This window comes from Ochotona princeps, chromosome 10 (genome assembly GCF_030435755.1).
Source record: "Ochotona princeps isolate mOchPri1 chromosome 10, mOchPri1.hap1, whole genome shotgun sequence".
Taxonomy (NCBI): Eukaryota; Metazoa; Chordata; class Mammalia; order Lagomorpha; family Ochotonidae; genus Ochotona; species Ochotona princeps.
Window position 1 is genome coordinate 44492775 of NC_080841.1, and position 22033 is coordinate 44514807.

The following is a 22033-nucleotide window of genomic DNA, read 5'->3' on the forward strand; positions in this document are numbered from 1 at the left end:
ATGGTAAGCATATTCATTTTCCCTGCTGTAATCGTTGTGTTACATGAAAATACCACAATTCATTCTACTGTTAATACACATACAGTAAGTAGAATAATGGCACCCCACAAATATGCTCAGGACTTATTCCTGAAATGTCTGAATGAAATCTTACATGATAAAAACTACGTGAATAAGTTAAGGATCGTGAGGTGGGGAAACAACACTAGGCCTATTCAAGTGGAACCACGAGAATGAAATAGCCAGACACAAAGCTTTCCCTATGCTTCTGGCTCTCATGATGCAGGAAGAGGTCACCAGCCAAAGTTCACAGAAGCCTCTAGAAACTTGGAAAATGTAAGCAACAATTCGCTTCTAGTAGCTCTAGAAGGAACGCAAGCCTGTGGATATGTTGATTTTATACTGTAAAAACCACCCCCAGAACAAATTTATGCTGCTTGATGTCATTAAGTTTGTGACAATCACTGTAGAGACAGGAAACTAATACAACCCATATTTAGACTATTTGCATACCTGGCTGAAGAATAATGTTATATACACATTCTTGTATACATATTCTCTTACATGAAGAGTTTCTTCAGGCTATAAGCTCAGGAGTAAACTCTGTTCAGTTGCATTGGAAAATGGCAGGCTGATTTCCAAAATAGTTGTATCAGCTAATGATCCAACCAACAACGTATGGGGATTACTGTCAAGCCACATCCTTATCAATATTTAACATTAATATATGCTTTATTTTTGCCATCCCAGCAAGCATTAAAGGGCATCATTTTTTTAACTGCATTAATGAGGTAATACATTCACATTTCATGACATTTTTAAAAATGTATCTGAAAGAGTTACAGAGAGGAGGAGAGCCACAGAAACAGACTGCAACAGAGAATGAACCACCTTCCATCCCCTGGTTTGCTCCTCAAATGACTGAAGACAAGGGTCGAAGCTAGGAACTTCAGGCTCCTGTTTGAGTGTAAGGGCCAAAATACTTAGACCATCTCTGCTGCTTTCCCAGGCCATCTACAGGGAACTAGATTTGAAGCAGAGCAGCTGGGACACAAACTGGTACCCATATGGGATGCCTCAATATAAGCAATGGTCTTACTTGCTACACTATATCAGGTACTTTCTTTTCTTGTGTGAAATATCTACTTGTAATTTTTGTTCATTTTTCTATTGGACTCTCTTACATACTGATCTGCAGAAATCAATATTGATTCTTTCCTATTCCTTTATATGCTCCTGGAACACCAATTAGACACACTAGACCTTCTTATTGTATTCTCCATGTCTCTTAAGTCCCATTTAATATTGATTATCCCACTGTCTCTCTGGAATTCATTGTGAATAATTTATTTGCATTAATCTTTCATTTATTTATTCATTAAACATATTTATTGAGACCTAACACAAGCTTTGTACCAATGCTAGAAATATAGAATTCTGTAGTGGGGAGAAAAAATTCTACCCTCAGGGATCCTATTTCACAGAATAAAGAGAAAATTTAGTACAAGATTTGTGAGTTTACAATAAGTGATATGGGAAAAAATTAAGGAATGAAAACAGGGATTGTAGAACAGTGGCTGCACATTATAAAATCAGAGGGTTATGAAGGTCTCCATGTTAATCTTGAAAGAGGGAAAAATATTCTGAGAATACTAAGTGAAAGCTTACTGAAGCAGTAAGTTTAGCCAATATTTTTGAAAAATGAGAAATATGAAGTAGCAAGGAGAAAATTGAGATATTTATTTTTTAAAAACATACTTTATTTATTTGAAAGGCAGAATAACAAAGAGATCTTCCATTGCTGGTTTACTCTCCCAGTGGCTTCAAGAGTTAGATTCAGCCAGGCTGAAGCCAGAAGTTAGGATCTCCATCTGAGTGGTAGGTGCCAGACACCTGAGCCATCTTCCACCGCCTTCCAGGTACATTAACAGGGTAGCTAGAAAGGAAGTAGAGCAGCCAAGGCTGAAACAAGTACTTCATATGGGATACTGGCATCGCAAGTGGTAGCTAAACCCACTATACCACAACGGCAGTTGCTTTATAATACTTCAGTCTTTTTTAAGTCTGAGATGTATTCTCATACCACTCCTCTCAAAGATCAATAAAGTATCTAGCAATCTATTTCTGATATTAACCATTAGTTGATGCAGATCCACAGGTTTAGAGCCAAAGTCACACAAAACTGTCCCCACTTCAGACGCTGATTTCCATTCAGGCCATTTGTTCTTCTGACAGGCTTTAAAAACCGAGAGTTCCCCAGAGCTTTGTTTTTAAAGCTTGATAATTTGTTAGAATGCCTCACAAAAACTCCTTAACACTTATTTTACAAATTTATTATACAGGATACAATTTAGCAACACGGAGCACTTGGCATTGAAGGCAAGGAACCTAAGGCACTCTCCTGCCTTCTACCAGCATACCATCCTCCCAAGAAGGTCAATGTGTTTCCCACCCAGACATTTATCAAATCTATTTGTTCAAGGTTTGGATTATTGATCTTTCTGGTCTTTCTAGTCTTAGTCCCAAACTACAAAACACAGGATCTTATCTCAAATTACCTCATTAGCATGAACGCAGATGTGATTGAGAGAGGCACATTTTTTTAAGACAATTTTTTTTAATTTTGAATTTTTTGAAATTTTTTTTTAAAGATTTATTCATTTTATTACAGCCAGATATACACAGAGGAGGACAGAGAGGAAGATCTTCCATCCGATGATTCATTCCCCAGGTGACCCCCAACGGGCCAGTACGCGCCGATCCGATGCCGGGAACCTGGAACCTCTTCCAGGTCTCCCACGCGGGTGCAGGGTCCCAAAGCTCTGGGCCGTCCTCGACTGCTTTCCCAGGCCACAAGCAGGGAGCTGGATGGGAAGTGGAGCAGGTGGGATTAGAACCGGCGCCCATATAGGATCCCGGGCTTTCAAGGCGAGGACTTTAGCCACTAGGCCACGCCGCTGGGCCCTAATTTTGAATTTAATGGTACAATTAAATAGAGTCTGGGACATGTCAAGGGTTTTAGGAGTTCTTAGAATGAGACACAAACCAAATGTGTTTTTGTATCATACTGAATGCAAAAGGAAGCCACTGGAAAAGCCTGAGCAAAGAATAAGAATATATAGTGCCAAATAAGTATGGAAGATTTCTAGTTTACACTGTATGGCCAGGAAAATTATTTCAGAGAGAACACGTTGGATAAATTGACACTTTAGGGCCTGGCGGCATGGCCTAACGGTAAAGTCCTCGCCTTGAACACACCGGGATCCCATATGGGCGCCGGTTCTAATCCCGGCAGCTCCACTTCCCATCTACTTCCCTGCTTGTGGCCTGGGAAAGCAGTCAAGGATGGCCCAATGCTTTGGGATCCTGCACCTATGTGGGAGACCTGCAGGAGGTTCCTGGCTCCTGGCTTCGGATCAGCACAGCACCAGCCGTTGCGCTCACCTGGGTAGTGAGTCATCGGATGGAAGATTTTCCTCTCTGTCTGTCCTTCTCTCTATATATCTGACTTTGTAATAACAATAAATAAATCTTTTTAAAATATTTACACTTTGGCATAAATCTCAGAAACTGACAGTATGAACCATACGAATACATAAAATTGAATAATTAGTTTTTTTAAATGATAGGAAGTCTCTTATTGATGGACACATCTATGAAATAGGAAAAAGTGAAGATTTCTGGGACCAGATCCTTGAAATGAGAAAGAATGGCACCTATATGAAGGGACTTGAAAAAGTTCATGGGGAAAATGAAATTAAAAGATAAATTTGAGGGGGGGATGCCATTTGGGGCCTGGCAGTTCTACACACAGTGCTTGAGACTCAGTCCAAGCTCCACTTCTGATTACAGCTTCCTTGTAATGTGTGCCTGGGAGGAAGCAGGTGATGGCTCTAGCAGCTGAGTGCCAGGGAACCAGGAAGCCTGGACTGAGCTCCCAGCTTCTGACTTTGGTCTAGAACAGACCTTTCTGGTACTACTTGGGAAGTGAATCAGAAAATGGCAGATCCTGCCATCTCTTCTCAAATTCTTTTTTTTTTTTTAAGATTTATTCATTTTATTACAGCCAGATATACACAGAGGAGGAGAGACAGAGAGGAAGATCTTCCGTCCGATGATTCACTCCCCAAGTGACCCCCAACGGGCCAGTACGCGCCGATCCGATGCCGGGAACCTGGAACCTCTTCCGGGTCTCCCACGCGGGTGCAGGGTCCCAAAGCCTTGGGTCGTCCTCAACTGCTTTCCCAGGCCACAAGCAGGGAGCTGGATGGGAAGTGGAGCTGCCGGGATTAGAACCGGCGCCCATATGGGATCCCGGGGCTTTCAAGGCGAGGACTTTAGCCACTAGGCCACGCCGCTGGGCCCTTCTTCTCAAATTCTTAAAAAAATTTTACAGAAATCATTTTAGATCTACTCACAATTTTTCATACTACACATCTTCCATAGACTCTGAAGATCCCTCATACACCAGGAAGGACTGTACTTTGATAACAGCACAAACAATTCTATGGTAACTAACTGGAATTAAAAAATAAATGAGAACAGAGATGAGTGAATGAATACATGTAGATTACTCTTAAATTTTATTAGTGAGGTCCTGAAAGAATAGGACGCTGCAGAGGATTTGCTAGAATGAATTAGATGCCATCTCATGTCATTCTTTTTTTTTTTAAGATTTATTTATTTTATTACAAAGTCAGATATACAGAGAGGAGGAGAGACAGAGAGGAAGATCTTCCATCTGATGATTCACTACCCAAGAGAGTGCAACAGCTGGTGCTGTGCTGATCCGGAGCTAGGAACCTGGAACCTCATCCGGGTCTCCCACGTGGGTGCAGTGTCCCAATGCTTTGGGCCGTCCTCGACTGCTTTCCCAGGCCACAAGCAGGGAGCTGGATGGGAAGTGGAGTTGCTGGGATCAGAACCGGCGCCCATATAGGATCCCTGCACATTCAAGTCGAGGACTTTAGCTGCTAGGCCACGCCGCTAGGCCCCATCTCATGTCATTCTATCAAAATTTTTCAGCTTTGTGTAATCATTCAATCCATCCAGAGTCTTTTATTCTATTTGTAAAATTGTCAGCATTCTTTAAAATCTCATTTCTCTTTTTTACTTAACACACTGTATTGACATTAAGTTATTCGAAAAGTTCAGAGTTTGAAGATCATTGCTTGTCTGTTCCTGTCTTCTAATAAATATATTCCTCACTAACAATGGATTGTGTCCAAATAACCCTACCCATATTATGAAAATGTAATTTCAAAATGCATTTAACACACCAACTCAGTGAATAGCATAGCTTAGCAACACAGCACACTCTGAAATATCAGCTATCTCCTGCTTGTGAATGCATGACTGACTAGGAAAAGTACACCACTTCCCAACATCCAAGAGTCCTTACCATGTATCGTCTGCCCTCAAAAGAATCCAAATTCAAAACTTCGAGCACAGTTTCTGCTGAAGGTGGGTCACTTTCACACCATCATAAAATCAAATTGTACTAAGCTGGTCAGCATAAGCCAAGGATTACCTGCATCTGATTCACGGGTTCCTGTCTCTGTGTTCTGTGATTTTTCTTTGTTCATTTGTTGCTACCTGAAGTTCAAGAATGTTTTAGGGCTTGAGCTGAATATTCTTCTCTAGAGGAGACAGGCATTTGCTTCTTCCAGTAATCTGAGGCACACAAACCCGGGACTGCTTGCTATTCACTACATTTTCCACTTGATGTTTTTCCCAACACAAATCCCAAGATTTTGCCTGTAGCTGTGTAAGGACTAGTTCGTGTTTACAGATTGTCAGAGAAGTTTCTTCCCTGTCCCTAGTAGCTTTCACCTTACTAGCACTGGGTTTCATTTCTCATTTACCTTTTCATTTAGTACCTAGCTTTTTGGAGCTCAGATTTCATGGTGGGAATCTCTTATTGGTTTCCTCTGTGGGAAGACACGGGTGTTATTTCTGGCCCACTCCACCCAACACAGCTAGCTGTTACAGCAGAAACTTAAAAGTGTTCAGGGTCTGAGAAAAATGCCCAGGTGATGAACTAGTACAACATTATTTGAATCCCAAATTACTGGCTTTCTACTTGTTGGGGATGGAGGGAGGAGTCTGTGTATTTCTTCAGAAGTTCACTTGGAAAAATTTAAACTATATCTGACTGCAATTTTTTTATAGCCAGGTTCTTAGATCACTCGCACATACCATGCCTTTGTTTTCTAGAGCTTCATCATCCTACAAGAAGCATATTTACATCTCATGCATAAGAAAAACAGTATACAAATGTATATTGTATGTGTTCCAAAATATTTTTCTGCTTTTATTGCAAGGAAATACATCTGTTTGTCCTTGATTTCTTCTTCATAGATACTTTTCAAAAATTAACTTCTTTATCTGTACTGTTTTTCCACCAATCAAGTATGTGGAAGAAGTGGCTGAGCTCCATTTTTATTTTCTTCATCTCCTTCTGCTTTCCTCTATTACAGAGGAAGAGATACACAGATATACCATGGGGAGCAGCAACAGGTGTACTTTCTGGCAGTTTAATGTCAGTCCCTCACTTATCATCAGTCACCTCAATGGCCCCACCTCTGGGAGATCTAAATTAAGTATTTTAAGGCATATTACAGGTTAACATACCATCTAAAACATGATCAAACACTACAGTACAAAGTACCACTAGAAACAAAAACAAATACATTCACTTTAGAGGACTGGCATAATGCTACTTTGAATATGTTTAACTGTTAAACTATGTATCAGCATACTCATTTGGATATAAGGAAATTAACAGTACAGGTGTTATGTATAAAGCATTAATCACACATACTTAGAGGTAAAGAAACCTAAAATGAAGCATCTAGTTTGATAATAAGCATACAATGTTTTCTAAAAAATAGAAAATGAGAAATCTCATTTTAGAATATCTTATCTAAGTACAAATTCCACTCAAAAGCCAACACTGAAATGAAGCATCTAGTTTGATAATAAGCATACAATGTTTTCTAAAAAATAGAAAGTGAGAAATCTCATTTTAGAATATCTTATCTAAGTACAAATTCCACTCAAAAGCCAACCCCAAACTCTGCTAACTAGAAAATAATTCTGCAAAAGGCAGTTTGGAAAACTGTTTTTTCCTGAATCTGGTCGGTCTGGCTGGGTTTTCACTATTTCAGTGTTCCCCAATGGGGGTCTGAAAATAATCCAAAGAATAACCCCATTAGTTACCTGTAGGGTTTATTTAAAACACCAATTCCTGGATCACAGCCCAGACCCACTCAACCAGGATTATCTGGAGCTAGAGTTGGAGAACCTGTATTTTTAACATACTCCTCCTAAAACTGAAGTTTGCTCCTCTTATTTTTTTTAAGATTTATTTATTTTTATTGCAAAGTCAGATACATATAGCGAGGAGGAGAGACAGAGAGGAAGATCTTCCGTCCCATGATTCACTACCCAAGTGACCACGATGGCCGGTGCTGTGCCGATCTGAAGCCAGGAGCCAGTAGCTCTTCTGGGTCTCCTACATGGGTGCAGGGTCCCAAGGCTTTGGGTCGTCCTTGACTGCTTTCCCAGGCCACAACCAGGGAGCTGGATGGGAAGCAGAGCTGCCGGAATTAGAACCGGTGCCCATATGGGATCCTGGCGTTCAAGGCGAGGACTTTAGCTGCTAGGTCACGGTGCTGGGGCCATGCCCCTCTTATTTTTACTCATAACATTCATTTAAAAAATGCGGCTGGTGCTGGGTGAAGACACTGTTCAGGATGCCCACACTCCACAGGTGTACCTGGACTGCAGTCCCAGCTCTCCTTTTATTCCAGCTTCTTGCTCTTGTTCACTCTGGGTGGCAGCAGGCAAGGGGTCCAGTGCTGGGTCTGTGCCTCCCGGGTGGGAAACAGGGAGTAGTGTCTGGCTCCAGCCTTCAGCTGGCTCAGGTATTTGCTAAGTGAACCAGTAGCTGGAAGATTCCACTCCAGTTCTTCCTCTCCTCTCCCCTCCATCCCTCCCTCTCCTCGCCCCTCTTTCAAATAAATTGACATTGAAACCAACACTAAGGAGATACTCAGGCATTCGTGAATAGTACACAGAGCACAATAACACCATGAGAAAAAGCATCTGTGTAAAGTCAGACAAACATGTTTACGTGGCTATACTTAGATTACTTTCCACTTTTCACAGCAATGAGCACTAATTACGTCAAATCGCATTTCCCCCTCATTATCAAGCCACCTGAGAACACTTTTGTTTTTAACAGTACTGTCACAGCAGGTGCACCCAGCAGCTTGTTAAAATTCGCTGAATTTTTCAAAAACCAGCAAACACCTCTCTTAAGGCAATAGGCTCTAGATTTCTAGGATTTCTAGCATATGGAGAACGCTTCTGTAACATCTGCCTTTACCAACACAACCCCAAACTCTGAATTGACCGGCGGTGGGCACCTCACGACTGAGAGCCAAAGCGTGCATCCAAGAGCCCTCAGGGCCGACTCAGGAGCCAAGGGTCCTACTTCGGTTCACTTGGCGATGCCACATAACAGCTCACAGCTGGGTACAAAAGCATTCTCGAGCCAGAGGAAAAGCCCACGAACCTTTAGTCCAGAAGTTAACACAAGTTAGGTCTTGTGCTGCGCCCTCCTAGCCCACTCTGCTGCTGGCAGGACTGCGGGGGTCCGTGGGACTCTAGAAGGAACGGACATCAACCTGGGGTGCCGGGCTCTGCTCTCCTCACGAGACCGACGGCGGTTTTATCCCCGTCCCGTCTCCCGCCAACATCAGAAAGATACAGAAAACAGTTCAGGGGACCTTCCCCACCTTCCTCTTTTTCTTTGCCTGCCACTGGTCCGAGTGTCGCCATCCCCGCACACCGCAGTCCACTCGCTGACGCTGCCTCCACCTCCCCCCTTCCGCGGCTTATCCGATCGCCAAGAAATCACTTGAGCTCCCAGTTCCGGGGCCCTCCCGGCCGAACGGCCACAGCCGTCGCAGCGTCCACGGAGGGAAGATGCGGGGGTCGGCCAGGAGTCCCCGGCCCGCCATCCCTCACGCTTACCTGGGCCTCGACGACCCTCAGGAGGAAGCTCAGGGTGACCAGCAGCTGCACTCCGGCCGCCGCCCCCTGCCTGGCGCCGGCCCAGCGGGACCCCCAGTTCATGTTGACCTCTACCCCCCGCCGCCTCCCCTCAGGGCCGTGGCACAGCGGATGACCCGGGCAACGACCCAAGGGGACGGTTCCCGGTGGCAGAGGGATGCCAGGGTCCTAGGGCTGCACGCCGGCCGGCAGTCAGTGACGCTCCCCGAGGCGCGCGGCAGCTGGAAGGCAGGCAAGCCCGGCGCCCCCGCTTCATGCTCCAGGCGGCCCCGCCCCCGGCTTGCCTCGGGTGCCCGAGACCACGCCCCCATACCGAGCGAGGGGCCTTGTGGGAGTTGTGGTCCCGGCCGCCGCCCCGGCGCTGTGGTCGGAAGGCGGAGCGGGCGGCCGAGCAAACCTGAGAACTACAAGTGAGGCTGCCGCGCCTCCTCCCCGAGGCCTAAGGCTCCTCGGCGACCAATGAGGCGGGACCACGCGGGCCTCCAAAACACCGAGAGGCGAGAGCTGGGGAGCTAGGGGCGTCCTCCGGCACCGGCTCCCGGAGCCGCGACGCGGCCGGTTGCTCCGGGAGACAAGTCCTCCCTGAGTGGTGCTGTGGCGGCCCCTCACGTCGTCGTCCGCTGAGCTCGCACCGCCGCCGGGAGCCAGGATCCGTCCACTACGTGTGAGAGTGAAAAATCGAATGGGGCGGCATCTTCCACTTTGTGGTCAGCGAGGTTTCTTTGTTTCGTTCACTTTTCCCCAGCCTCACGTCTGCTGCGGCTGCCTGGGTTAGGTCCCCGGCGACTTGTAGAGGTGGCTATCTCCCCAGACGTGGATGTCACCTCTTGTCCCAACTCCCACTCCTGTTTTGACGCATGCAAAAAGAATGCACGCCAAAGAATAGGACAGAACCAGACATTTGTAATGAAACGTGGAAATGGTTGGCCCGACTTGGTAGCCTAGCAGCTAAAGTCCTGCGCCAGGATCCCACTTGGGCATCAGTTCATATCCCGGCAGCCCTGCTCACCATCCAGCTCCCTGCCTGTGGCCTGGGAAAGCAGGTAGGATGGCCCAAAGCCTTGGGATCCTGCACCCGTGTGGGAGACCCAGAAGAGGCCCCAGGCTCCTGGCTTTGGATCGGCTCAGCTCCAGCTGTTGCGGCCACTTGGGTAGTGAATCATGGGACGGAAGATCTTCCTCTCTCTATCCTCCTCTCTGTATATGTGCCTTTCCAATAAAAATAAATTAAAAAGAAAAAAGAAAGAAAGATGTGGGAATGGGAATAAGTGATCCCAACCTAAACCTTTCCAGTTAGTTATGTGCCTTAATTTCTACCCCCAAATGATGTTCTAAGATTACATAAGGTTGACTATTTATACATATAGGTTCTAGTATAGCATGCAGCAGTTGGAAGTACTGAGTAAAGGATAATTGCTATTAGTTTTATTAATATCCTTAATTTCTAAAAAATTAGGCATATGTTATCTTACATTTGTGTAGTGCGGGTTTTCCACCACTGCTGTAACAAATGTCCACAGATGGAATGATGTTAAAAAAATTTAATCACTTCACATTTCCAAGGTCAGAGGTCCAAAATGGATGTGTAGGGCTGTATTCTTTTCTGGAAGCTCCAGGGGACCATATGTTTCTTTGCCTTTTGAGCTTCTAGAAGCTGTGCCAGACCCTGTATTGGCAAGCATACACAAGAATCAGGTCTGGGACTACCTCAGATGATGTTTCTTTGGGGATGCCCCCAAACCGCTGGATTCAGAACTCCAGCCACAGAGAGAATTGCAGGTTCAGTGGTCTGATTGTGGAATGCATGTGTCGGAGTTGGGTCTCTTCAGTGGCTTTGAAAGAGCAGTGGACAGCATATCTGGTTGTACTTGGAGGAAATAGCAGTGCCTGCAGAGGGCACCTGGTACCGTAACAGAGGATGCAGGACTGAACAAATTGATCAACTACCCCAGCCGAGAGAGATGGAGAGAGATTTTCTTGCACTGATACAGATGCCAAATACCTGCCAGCTGACCCACCTCTGGCTGGTGGGCTAGGCTTCAGTCAGGAGTCTAGAACTCCTTTCAGGTTTCCCATGTGGGTGGCAGTGGTCCAAGCACTTGAGCCATCGTCTGCTACCTCCCAGAATGCATCACCATGAAGCTTGATCGCAAACAGAAGAGCCAGAATTCCAACCAGCCTTGAATGTGGAATGCAGCTCAACACACTGCAGCACCAGTGCCTGCCTCCTGTTTTGTTTCTATGAATGTGCTGCTGAAGAGAGAAAGCTTTGCCTTGGTCAAAGCATTAACCTTCATCAAGATTCCTGTTTGTGCTGCCTTTGACACTGTTAATAACATTGCCTTGAATTTTTACAAGACTTAAAAAAAAAGTAATGAGTTATAAACTTTCCTATTTTAAATAGCGATCTGGTGTCTGATATCAAGGACAAAATCTGTGATCCTTACTTCAGAGCCCTTCAAGATTTGTCACTGGGACAGACACTGGGGCAGTCATTGCGGCCCTACTAGTTTAAACACCCATGACCTCTGTCAGAGTTCCTGGATTTGACTCCTGACTCTGACGGCTGCAGCTTCCTGCCAGTGTAGACCCTAGGAGGCAGCAGGTAAGGTCCAGCCACCCATAGAAGAGACTTGGATTGCTTTCTGGACTGAACTCTAGCTTGGCCTAACCCCAAGTATTGCAGGCGTTTGGGGAGTGAACCAGTGGATGGGAAATCTCTATCTTCTTGCACCTCAGACATTTTTCTAAAATATGTATAATTGGAAAAACAATTTATGTCAACAGAGGAAAGAAAAGAGACAAGAAACTGTAAGACAGGGTTCAGATACTTTTGTCCTCCTGGTGACCTGATCCAGAAGATAACAGCCACATTATATCTACTATTTGCTTGTTTTTACCTTACATAGGCTTTTTCTCCTGTTAATTTATTTACTTCAAGTTTATTTCAGTCAAAACTCTCAAATCTCCAGTGTAAGGGAAATTCTCTTTGCTTCTATAACTGGATGTAAGCTACAAAACAAAGGCTATTTTATTTTTTTGAATAGAGGAATTTTAAGAGCTTCTTAAAATCTGCTACTGTGAGAAAGGATGGCACCAGCTATGTCAGTCATCCTTATCACTCCCCAATCACAAACAATCATTTGTAATTGATTTCATCAAGATATGGAAGGGAATTGCTTTAGAGGAACTATCAGCATAAAGAGTAATTCTGCTAGGGCCAACCAGGTCTGTGTTTCCCATGATTCTAAAAAGGGCCAAACAAAATCAACCATAGATGACTTATGTACTTCATCTTTTCAAACGGGTGCTCTCAAATATGCTAAAGCCAAGATTGATCATGTACATATTGGCAGTGTAATTATACCTGACATTACGGACAAAAACACATACTTACTGCAGATTCATTCTGTTTTGTTTTCAAATACAGATGATTTCCCCTCCTTTCCCCCAGTCCATCTTAGACTTTGTTTATCCTCTGTTCCTTCCCGCTCCACTTCCCCTTCTTGGAGAATGGATTCATCATTCTAACCCTGGAATCCAGAGTTAGCTATTGGAGTTGTATTGCGGTTTCTAGCTATCACATTCTTTCTTTTAGTACTAATAATCTTCCCTTCAGTGATAGAGTTAGCTTTTCCTGTGTACGTGGTTATGATTACCCATCTGGAGTATAAAATTTTAGAAGATTCTTTTTGCACTGCAGTTGTCTTTTGTGGCTCTCATTCCTGTCTAAAGTGGCCAATAAGTATTTTTTGATTGATTAGTTAAGATTGTTTGTAGTCAGATTATCTTAGAAGGTATCTCAGAACCATTGGTGAGTATGGGGTCCCTAAACATTTCCTCTGGAGGAACAGGAGACAGGATTGTTAAAAAGAAATACTCCTGGAAAATACAATAAAATTAAGCAGTCAGTCTTTCAGTAAGACAAGTGTTTACAGTCCATAACTAGAGGTATATTGCAGACCTACCAAAAATATCAAGGCAGAGACCAGTTACTGGAAGTTGTTATTTCTAAAGATTTCTTCGGGCACTATATCAAATGTTCTGTAGCTCATCGTTTTTGAAGCAAAGCTTGAGAATGGTTTTGAGCAGATAATCATAACCTTTAAGAAATGTTGTGAATTAATGAAATTGAAATAAGCATTTACATTTCTGAGATCTTCCATTGTATGTGTTTCTTTGAAGACTTGATGTCTTGATTAACTTGTGACTTCTAATGAAGGAGGAAATCGTTGATGAATGGCTCCAAATAAAGGTTAAGGTAATGGGGTGGAAAGTTAATAACAGCCGTAATTTTCTCTGCTGATAGCAAGCTGGATTGTGATTAATGAACCTGCTGAGTAATGGCAATCTGTTGTATTTAAACAACTGTATTTGTCAGTGGTACTAGCGTTGACAACTCACCATGATAATTTTTTAATGGGATTTCCATTTGTGATTTGGTTACAAGGAAATTTTTTGCTTGATGATCATATTTCTGAAATTTACTCAGGGGATTTCTTCCCCATTACTTTTGACAAGTTATAAGGATTAAAAGTAGTTAAAATCAAAGAACTTGACTGATCTATGACTTATTTATTCTACTTGAAGTATTCCTTATTTTTCTTAATATTTACTCAGCTGTTACAGTCAACTATTTCAAGTCATAGCATTAAAGCTGATAAACTTGAATCACAATTATTTACTCTTCTGAAGGATTTTACATGGTGTTATATGCTTTTTGGATTAAACCTTTTATAAGAAATGAATTCTTGTATGATGCTAGAAGTTAAGGTATGATTTGATGACAGAGCGGTGGGAAAATCCAAATAATTATAGACTGAGAATCCTGCCAATTTCTGCCTCTTATCCAACCTATTTTTTATTTTAAGGTGTTTTTCTTTTTTTTGTTTTTCAGATTTTCCAAAACCCACCCCCAGATTTATTTGAAAGACAGAGCAACAGGAGAAGAGAGAGAGAGAGAAAGAGACTGATCTTCTGTCTGCTTGCTGGTTTACTCCCCAAATGCACACACAGCTAGAGCTGGCCAGGCTTCAGCCACGAGTTCAATGTGGGTCTCCCATGTAGGTCCCAACTTCTTGGACCATCACTTGTTGCCTCTTAGGGTATATATTAGCAGGAAGCTAGGTCAGAAGCAGATAAAGAACTCAAATCTAGACACTTCAATATGGGATATTGGATATATCAAGTGGTGTCTTTTTTTTTAAGATTTTATTTATTTTTTATCAAGTGGTGTCTTAACCACTGTGCTGCAACACCTGCCCCTCACCTAACTTCACACAATCACAAAACTGTGTACCTACCTGCACTCAATTCTGCAGAATCCAGGACAAAGCACACAGAGAAGTGATACTATGCAAGTTTTTTTTATGTGAAAATGAACATCATGGGAAGTAGAGAGGAACATGACCACACAAGTGGCTTGTGCAGTGACGGACAAGCAGGCAGGTCATTGGCATCACAGGTGGTCTGTGGATTGATTCTGTTTTGTCACTTCTCCCTTGCTCATCTGTACCACAAGTCATGGGGAATCTTTAAGAAGTTTAGTTTCTCTCAAGTTCATATGCTTTTTCCTGAGGTCACTCAAGTGTGTATTGATTCCTAAGCAAGTATTTCATTCTTGCATTGTGCTGAAATTTTTGGAGTCACATTCACCCTCCACCCACCAATGTTTTACTTTCCTCTTTTCCTACATGCTCAATAGAGCCGGGTTTTACTTTACAGCCCATTTGAGCAGGACCCTGACCCCCGGAGTGCCACATTTCATACTTGCCAACATCTTGTCTAGGATTTAAATCCCATTTAGTCTTTTTTTTTTTAAGATTTATTTATTTTTATTACAAAGTCAGATATACAGAGAGGAGGAGAGACAGAAAGGAAGATCTTCCGTCCGATGATTCACTCCCCAAGTGAGCGCAACGGCCGGTGCTGCGCCCATCCGAAGCTGGGAACCAGGAACCTCCTGCAGGTCTCCCACGTGGGTGCAGGGTCCCAAGCCTTTGGGCTGTCCTCGACTGCTTTCCCAGGCAGGGAGCTGGATGGGAAGTGGAGCTGCTGGGATTAGAACCGACACCCATATGGGATCCTGGCACGTTCAAGGTGAGGACTTTAGCTGCTAGGCCATGGCACCAGGCCCACTCCCATTTAGTCTTAACAGAATAATCTGCATGCGGTTGCCATTTTGTTGATTTTTATTGTCCTCCGGAACTTTTGATTATCCCTCACAGATTCACATTCTTCAAGGAGCTCTTTCTACTTGAGTAGGATGACTACCTTGCAGTTAGAAAGTTATACAAACACCCTGTGCTGTTGTTCTTTGGGGAGAAAAAAAAAAGATAAGCCAGTACACACTTTGCAAGGCATTCAACATGTCTCTTACCTAATGTCTTAGGGTTGGAACCTCTCTGGGAATCTCCTTATTTATAACTCTCCACTGTTCACCACAGAAGGCACCATAGTACGTTGCATTCTAGGGAATCATCAAGTTAATTTCAGGAAGGAGAGAGACTAGTTTTGCCTCTCATCTCTCCTGTGAGCACAGGAATTCATTTCCTATTCTATTTAAGAAAATTGTATGGTAATTCCTTAAGATACTGTTTTCATCCATTTACAATTAAAAGACTAGAAGACAATGAGAAAATGTCTGATTTTTTTTAAGATCAAAATTTCTTGAGATACTCTTTTCCCTAGTTTTCAGAGTCTGTTTTAAATAGCTCTTAAAATCTCATTTTCCTGGTGGTTCTTACTAGAGAGCTGCCTAGCTGCTTGCCTACTTGCTCTTTCTCTCTCTCTCTCTCTTTCTCTCTCTTTCTTTCACACCTTCCCTCCATCTCTCTCTGTCTCTTCTTACTGGCTTACCATGTGAAATTTCCTCTGTACTACTATGATGAGTTCCCACAAGATAGTAACTATAGGGCTATCTGGTCCTAAACTTTGACCTCCAATATATGGTCCCTGCTTGCTGACAGCTCAGATGGGCAATCTGGTGACATTACTGTCATTTCATTCACATGACCAAAATGTACCTTGGTGTTCTGGACTCCTACGAATGGTGCTACAGTTGGTTCTCCAGGTTCTCATTAAGAAAGGTGATGTTACTTCTAAATTGTAGGCTCAGCCTGGACAGCAAGATGCACAATAGAAGAAAGTGGAAGTGTTCTTAGGCATTTGTTCATACACAAACTGTCTTCAGGTAAAAGTGTGGTCTAAGTTATATGGGCAATGTAGCAGTGGATGATGTTGCCATTTTTTTTTAAGATTTATTTATTTTCCTTAGAAAGGCAGATCCACAGAGAGGTGGAGAGACAGAGAGAAAGATCCTCTTTCTGCCTGTTCACCTTGGAGGCCACATTTAGAAATAAGCCAATCCAAAACCAAGAACCAGATGCTTCTTCCAGGTGTCCTATGGGGCTACAGGGTACCAAGACCTTAGGCCATCCTCAACTGCCCTCCCAGACCACAGCAGGGAGTTGGATGGGAGGTGGAGCAGCTGGACACCAACTGTTGCCTGCTTGGAATCCCAATGCATGCAAGGCAAGGTTTTAGCCGCTGGCCCATTGCACTGGACCCTGATGTTGCCTTTTAAAAATGTTTCCTCCCTTACCCAGAAAGTGCGCTGCTCAAGAATTCACTTACATTAACAAACATTGCATTACAAAGGATAGGCTATGTGATTTTTTTAAAACAACTATACTGATAATTCAGATGAGACTTTTTTCATTTGTGCTAATTCCAGGGGATGCTGTCGTTTTGAATTTGACCTTTGTGCCTCAGAGCAGGATGAGACTTTGGATGCTGAAGGCTAGCAGCGTCCGTGCCAAAGGCAGAGACCATACCTTGGCAAATTCACCTGGGCATGACATCTTCATAAAGAGCTTGTTCCCTTAGCAGCCCATGAGAGCCGCTAAAACTTCAAGTCCAGTAATAAATAAAAGAAGCAAAAATTGTAAGATATTTCTCACTATCACTTGTGCAGAATAAATTGACATTGGTGCTCTCAGCTTGACCCAGGCATCAATCTCAAAATAAAGGTCCTACTTAATCTCATTGTAGAACACAGCATTTTATGGAAGAGAGAACTACCACTGTTTGGTGATGAAGACCTCCCCAACTCTAATTTTAAGGTACAGTAGAGAAAGACTACCGTGGTGACACTGCACTTAATGACAGTGTGCTCACTGAGGATTGTCTAGCATTCCATCACTCCATGACAGAAGAACCAGCCATGCTTCTGCCAAGTTACTGCCCATATGGGCATCAGGGATGTCAGAATGGCAAATGTTATAGACAGCAGCAAAGCTATAATTTTGTAGATGACTGTGAAGAGAATATTGATGAAAATCAATATGGTGGTTTCCCATACTTTTGAAGAAAAAAAAAGGCTGTTGTGGCTGTTAAAACCCCCTCTCTGTGTAAACTTTGGATGTTAAGGGTCAACTCTCCTCAAAGCTTAAGATCTCCCAAAGACCACACTCTTGGAAATGAAAACAGATACCTCATGTTACCCCAGTAGGCCTGCAGAGATAGAAAGCGCATCTTATGGGCCCTGCTTGGTGAGGATCCAGCACAGCCTGGACTCTGAGCATCTGGTATTCCATGTATGCAAAAGCCACAGGATCCATTCATAGTCTCCATAAGGAAAAGGATGTACAAGGATATATAGTATCTGAATATGTAAATTTGATTTCTCACAAGCCTACATGTGGCACATCAGATTGAGCCTCCACCTGTAGCATGAGCATCTCATATAGGAGCACTGGTTTGTGTCCTAGATGTTCCTCTTCCAATCCAGCTCCCTACTAACATGTCTGGGAAGGTAGAGGATGGCTCAGGTGCTTGGACCCCCACCACACATGTAGATAACCCAAATGAAATTCCTGGCTTTGCTTTGGCCCAACCCTGGCTGTTGTGGTCCTGTAGGGAGTGGACTAGTGGATGAAAGATCTCTGTCCCTCCCTCTCTGAAACTCTCATATTTTTTAAAAATCTGATGTTCCTGATCTCTGGTGCCTTTTTATGGCAACTCTGGATTTATACAACTATAATAGAGCGATAACTGAAAGGTTCTCTTATCAGTTGCTTTCATGGTCATTTTTAATCGCCATGTATAAACATTGTTTAATGGACCTTGTCTTTTAGAGCAGTTTAAACTTACAGCAAAATTAAGTGGAAAGAACAGAGAGTTTCCATGTAATCCTCCTCACTCCACATACAGCCTCACTATTATTAGCATCACCACCAGAGTGTACTGCATTTGTTACAATCAATTAGCCAACACTAAATCAGGTTAATCAACCCAAGTGCATAATTTACATCAGGGCTCCCTCTTCATGTTGTATAATCCATGGGCTTTCATAAATGTCTAACATGTATCTACCACTGTAGAATCACACAGAATCATCCTACTGCCCTAAAATGCCTCTGAATCCACTTACACATTCCTCTCTACCCCAGTGAAAGCAGTTTTAATATACTTACCTACCTGAGGTTTTTGTCAAAAATGGAAAAAATTCATGGGCTGGCATTGTGGCATAGTGAGTTAAGCCACTGCCTGCAATGTCAGCCTTCATCTTGGGCATCAGTTTGATTCCTGGCTGCTCCACCTCCTCTCCAGCTCCCTGCTAATAATGTACCTGGCAAGCAATGGAAGATAGCCTATGACCTTGGGCCTCATTCACATGTGGGAGACCCCAGAATGGTTCCTGGCTCTTAGCTTTAGCCTGACCCAAGCCATTATTGGCCATTTGGGGAGTGAAGCAATGGATGCAATATATCTTACTGTGAATCTTACTTTCTTTGTAACTCTTTCAAATAAGTAAATATTTTTAAAATGGAAAAGTTCATGTCATCTGGAATTAATTCTAAACAACTAAAACAAAATATCAAATTAATTAGCATGAAATGGTTTCTCTTCTATCTGCATGATATGCTTTCAAAAGAAAAATATACTGATGAATAGTAGTGTCCAGTTGTCTTCTGAAATGTTAATGGTTATTAACTCAATATTACAACTGTAAATATTACTATATTGTGAACTGTAAATATTGCAATATTATGAACTATAAACATTAAGCTAAATAAGATATTAGAAAGGTTTTTATAGCATAATCATGACTATGACATAAAATTGATACAGTAACATTAAAGACTCCATGTTTTCCAGCTCCCTACTTGTGGCTTAGGAAAGCAGTTGAGGATGGCTCAAAGCTTTGGGACGCTGCACCTGCGTGGGAGACCCAGAAGAAGCTCTTGGCTCCTGGCTTCAGATCGGCTCAGCTCTGGTTGTTGTGGCCACTAGGAGAATGAATCAGCAGGTGAGAGATCTTTCTTTCTGTTTCTCCTTCTCTCTGTAAACCTGCCTTCCCAATATAAATAAATAAATACTGTATGTTGTGCCCCTCCAAAATTTATTACCCCTAAACTGGTGTTAAGAGACAAGGCCTATTGTTTACAGACTTATCATCCTGAATACAAATACTCTTCTGATTGTGGAAGCTAAGGGATGGGTCTGGTTAGTGCTTGGATAGGAGAGACAACGCCAGTGACAATTAGATTCTGAGGGTAGATCTCTTATGAATGGCATTAGTATCTTCACAAAACACTCCAGAGAGTTCCTTGAAAACACCAACTGTGAAACAGGAAACAGGCCCTCACCGGACACCAACTTTAAGATCTCAGCTTTGAGCTTAGACTTCCCAGCCTCCAAGACTGAAAAATAAATATTTGTATTTTATGCCATGTTGTCTAAGTTATTGTTAGTGCATCCTAGACAGACAGATGGGACCCAGTTTTGGTAATTTGAGATATTAGCCTACAACTCTGCTCAAGTGATTAGTGCTTCACACCAAAATTAGCTTGTCATTCTCTTCACCTCAGACTGCTGTACGAGGAAGGCTCTGTTGTCAACTAAATTTCTCTATTTGTATCCATATGAAAAAGTATAGCCCTGATTGGTGTTTTTTAAAAGATTTTATTATTATTTGAAAGGCAGATTTACAAAGAAAAGGAGATACAGAGAGAAATAGAGAGGTTGTCCATCCACTGGTTCACTCCCCAGCTAGCTACAAGGGCTGGAGCTGAGCAGATCTGAAGCTAGGAGCCAGGAGCTTCCTCCTAGATGGGAGCAGGAGCCATCCTCCATTTCCTTCCCAGGCCGTAATTAGGGTGCTGGATTGAAGCAAAGTAACGGACATGAACTGGTACCCATATGGGATACCAGTGCAGAGGATGAGCCTTGACTCACCCCATACAGGTCCCTCTGATTTATGGGTTTTTTAGTGAAAACTAAAAAACAAACAAAAACAACTCTTGATTCTCCTCAAAAGGTGTGTATAAGACTTAGCCATTTTTAGTGGAAACCTGATATGTGGTGAAATAGTCATTTCCCTTCCACTGTAGGTAAGTAAAGGGTATAAAGCCATTTATCCAGGATGCTGTGGGGGAGGGGGAACCGTGTTAAACATCAAATAAATGATTGGGCTACAGGATTGCTAAACACGTGAAAGAGAGCAAGCGTACCACGTTAAATAGGTTTGCCAGCTATCAGTCCCCTTTACATCCATGAAATCACTGACTTCATAGATGGATAGGATGTCAGTCTATCTAAATTCCTTACACCTGTGTTACAGTCTGTAATGGGATTTTCACTAACAATAATTTTGTGTGTATCCTCATCACAACAAACAGGCATCTGAAGCAAAAGATTGTAAATATCACTATTGACTACCCTTCATTTCATTTACATTCATGTTTGGCACAATAGGAGAATCAGTAAGAATGGAAGATGAGCTGTGTTTTAGTCTAGTGCTTTTCAAGCTCTATTGAGTATATTAATTGTTAGGGGACCTTGTTAAAACACATATTCATATTCAGGAGGTCTGCAGTTACCCTGAAATATCTACAGTTCTAATACACTTTCAGGTGCAACTAATGCTACTAATTTCTGAACTACTCTTTGAGTAGCAACATCTAATTAGTCTTGTAGTTCTTGATTTTTACCGGTTATGCTTTTGAGTGGTCCTTGGTAGGCTACAAAGAGCCTCTGTATGCAATAGCATTGTCTTTTGGAAGAACAAATGTTATTTATATTTGAGAGACACATGAAGATCTTTCATCTGCTCGGTCACTTCCCAAATGCCAGCCTGGAACCCAGAACTCAGTCTGTGTCTCCCATATGGGTGGCACTGACCGAAATACTTGAGCCATCACCTGCTGCCACTCAGGGTGTGCATTAGCAGGAAGCTGCAATAGATAGCAGACTGGGACTTGAACTGATACACGCCAATGTGAGATGGAAGTATCTCAAATAGCATCTTAACCACTACACCAAATTCCCATCCCAGAAACAAACCTAAGTCCAGTGCATTTGAAATTACAATAAGGAATCAAATCACATTTAATGAATGAATCTCGAATCTATACCCTAGCAATCTTTTTTTTCTGATTACCATTTAGATGTTTTTTATGGGGAAGATTTTACACTTTGGGGATTCATGAAATATATTTGGCTAGCACCAATCTAATTGCTTATTTTCTGAAAATATATTTTATCTGAGATCCTTGAAGGAAAGAATAGTCAGCATAAACGAGAGGCAAAACCTCAGACAATAAGACAGATTGTGAAGATGTCATAAATTATCTGTTCTACATATGGCTTTCCTTATAAAATTATTGCTTTTTCTTATAATTTATAGAGATAATTTATTATAAGATAACAAATATTCAAAGAAGATATTTGATTAAAATGTTACAGGAAGCTTTAAAAAGTTCACAGCAATTGGCATTTTTTTCCTATTATTCCATGAACTTTTTAAAGTTTCCTTGTATTATAATTTACAATATTTGTCATTTTTATAGGATTTTCTGTTGAGAGTATTTATGTTAAACTTTCTTTTAAAAAAGCTGGAGTGGGCATAATGACACAGTAAGCTAAGTCACCACTTGGAACATGTGTA

General features: G+C 42.4%; 1 protein-coding gene and 1 long non-coding RNA gene across 2 annotated transcripts in view; one reads left to right on the forward strand and one right to left on the reverse strand.

Moving 5' to 3' along the window:
- The window catches only part of ERO1B (endoplasmic reticulum oxidoreductase 1 beta), a 59442-nt gene extending 50096 nt beyond the window's left edge, over positions 1-9346 (reverse strand). Inside the window, exon 1 of the mRNA XM_004578519.2 lies at positions 9043-9346. Within this exon, the coding sequence (XP_004578576.2) occupies positions 9043-9144 (102 nt within the window). The 5' untranslated portion in view covers positions 9145-9346. The remainder of the gene's footprint in view (positions 1-9042) is intronic.
- Positions 9347-9530: 184 nt separating this feature from the next.
- LOC131481264 (uncharacterized) lies at positions 9531-18023 on the forward strand. The gene is made up of 3 exons (XR_009246195.1): positions 9531-9788; positions 13267-13342; positions 17134-18023. It is a non-coding gene; the product is annotated as an uncharacterized LOC131481264 (long non-coding RNA).
- The last annotated feature ends 4010 nt before the right edge of the window (positions 18024-22033 follow it).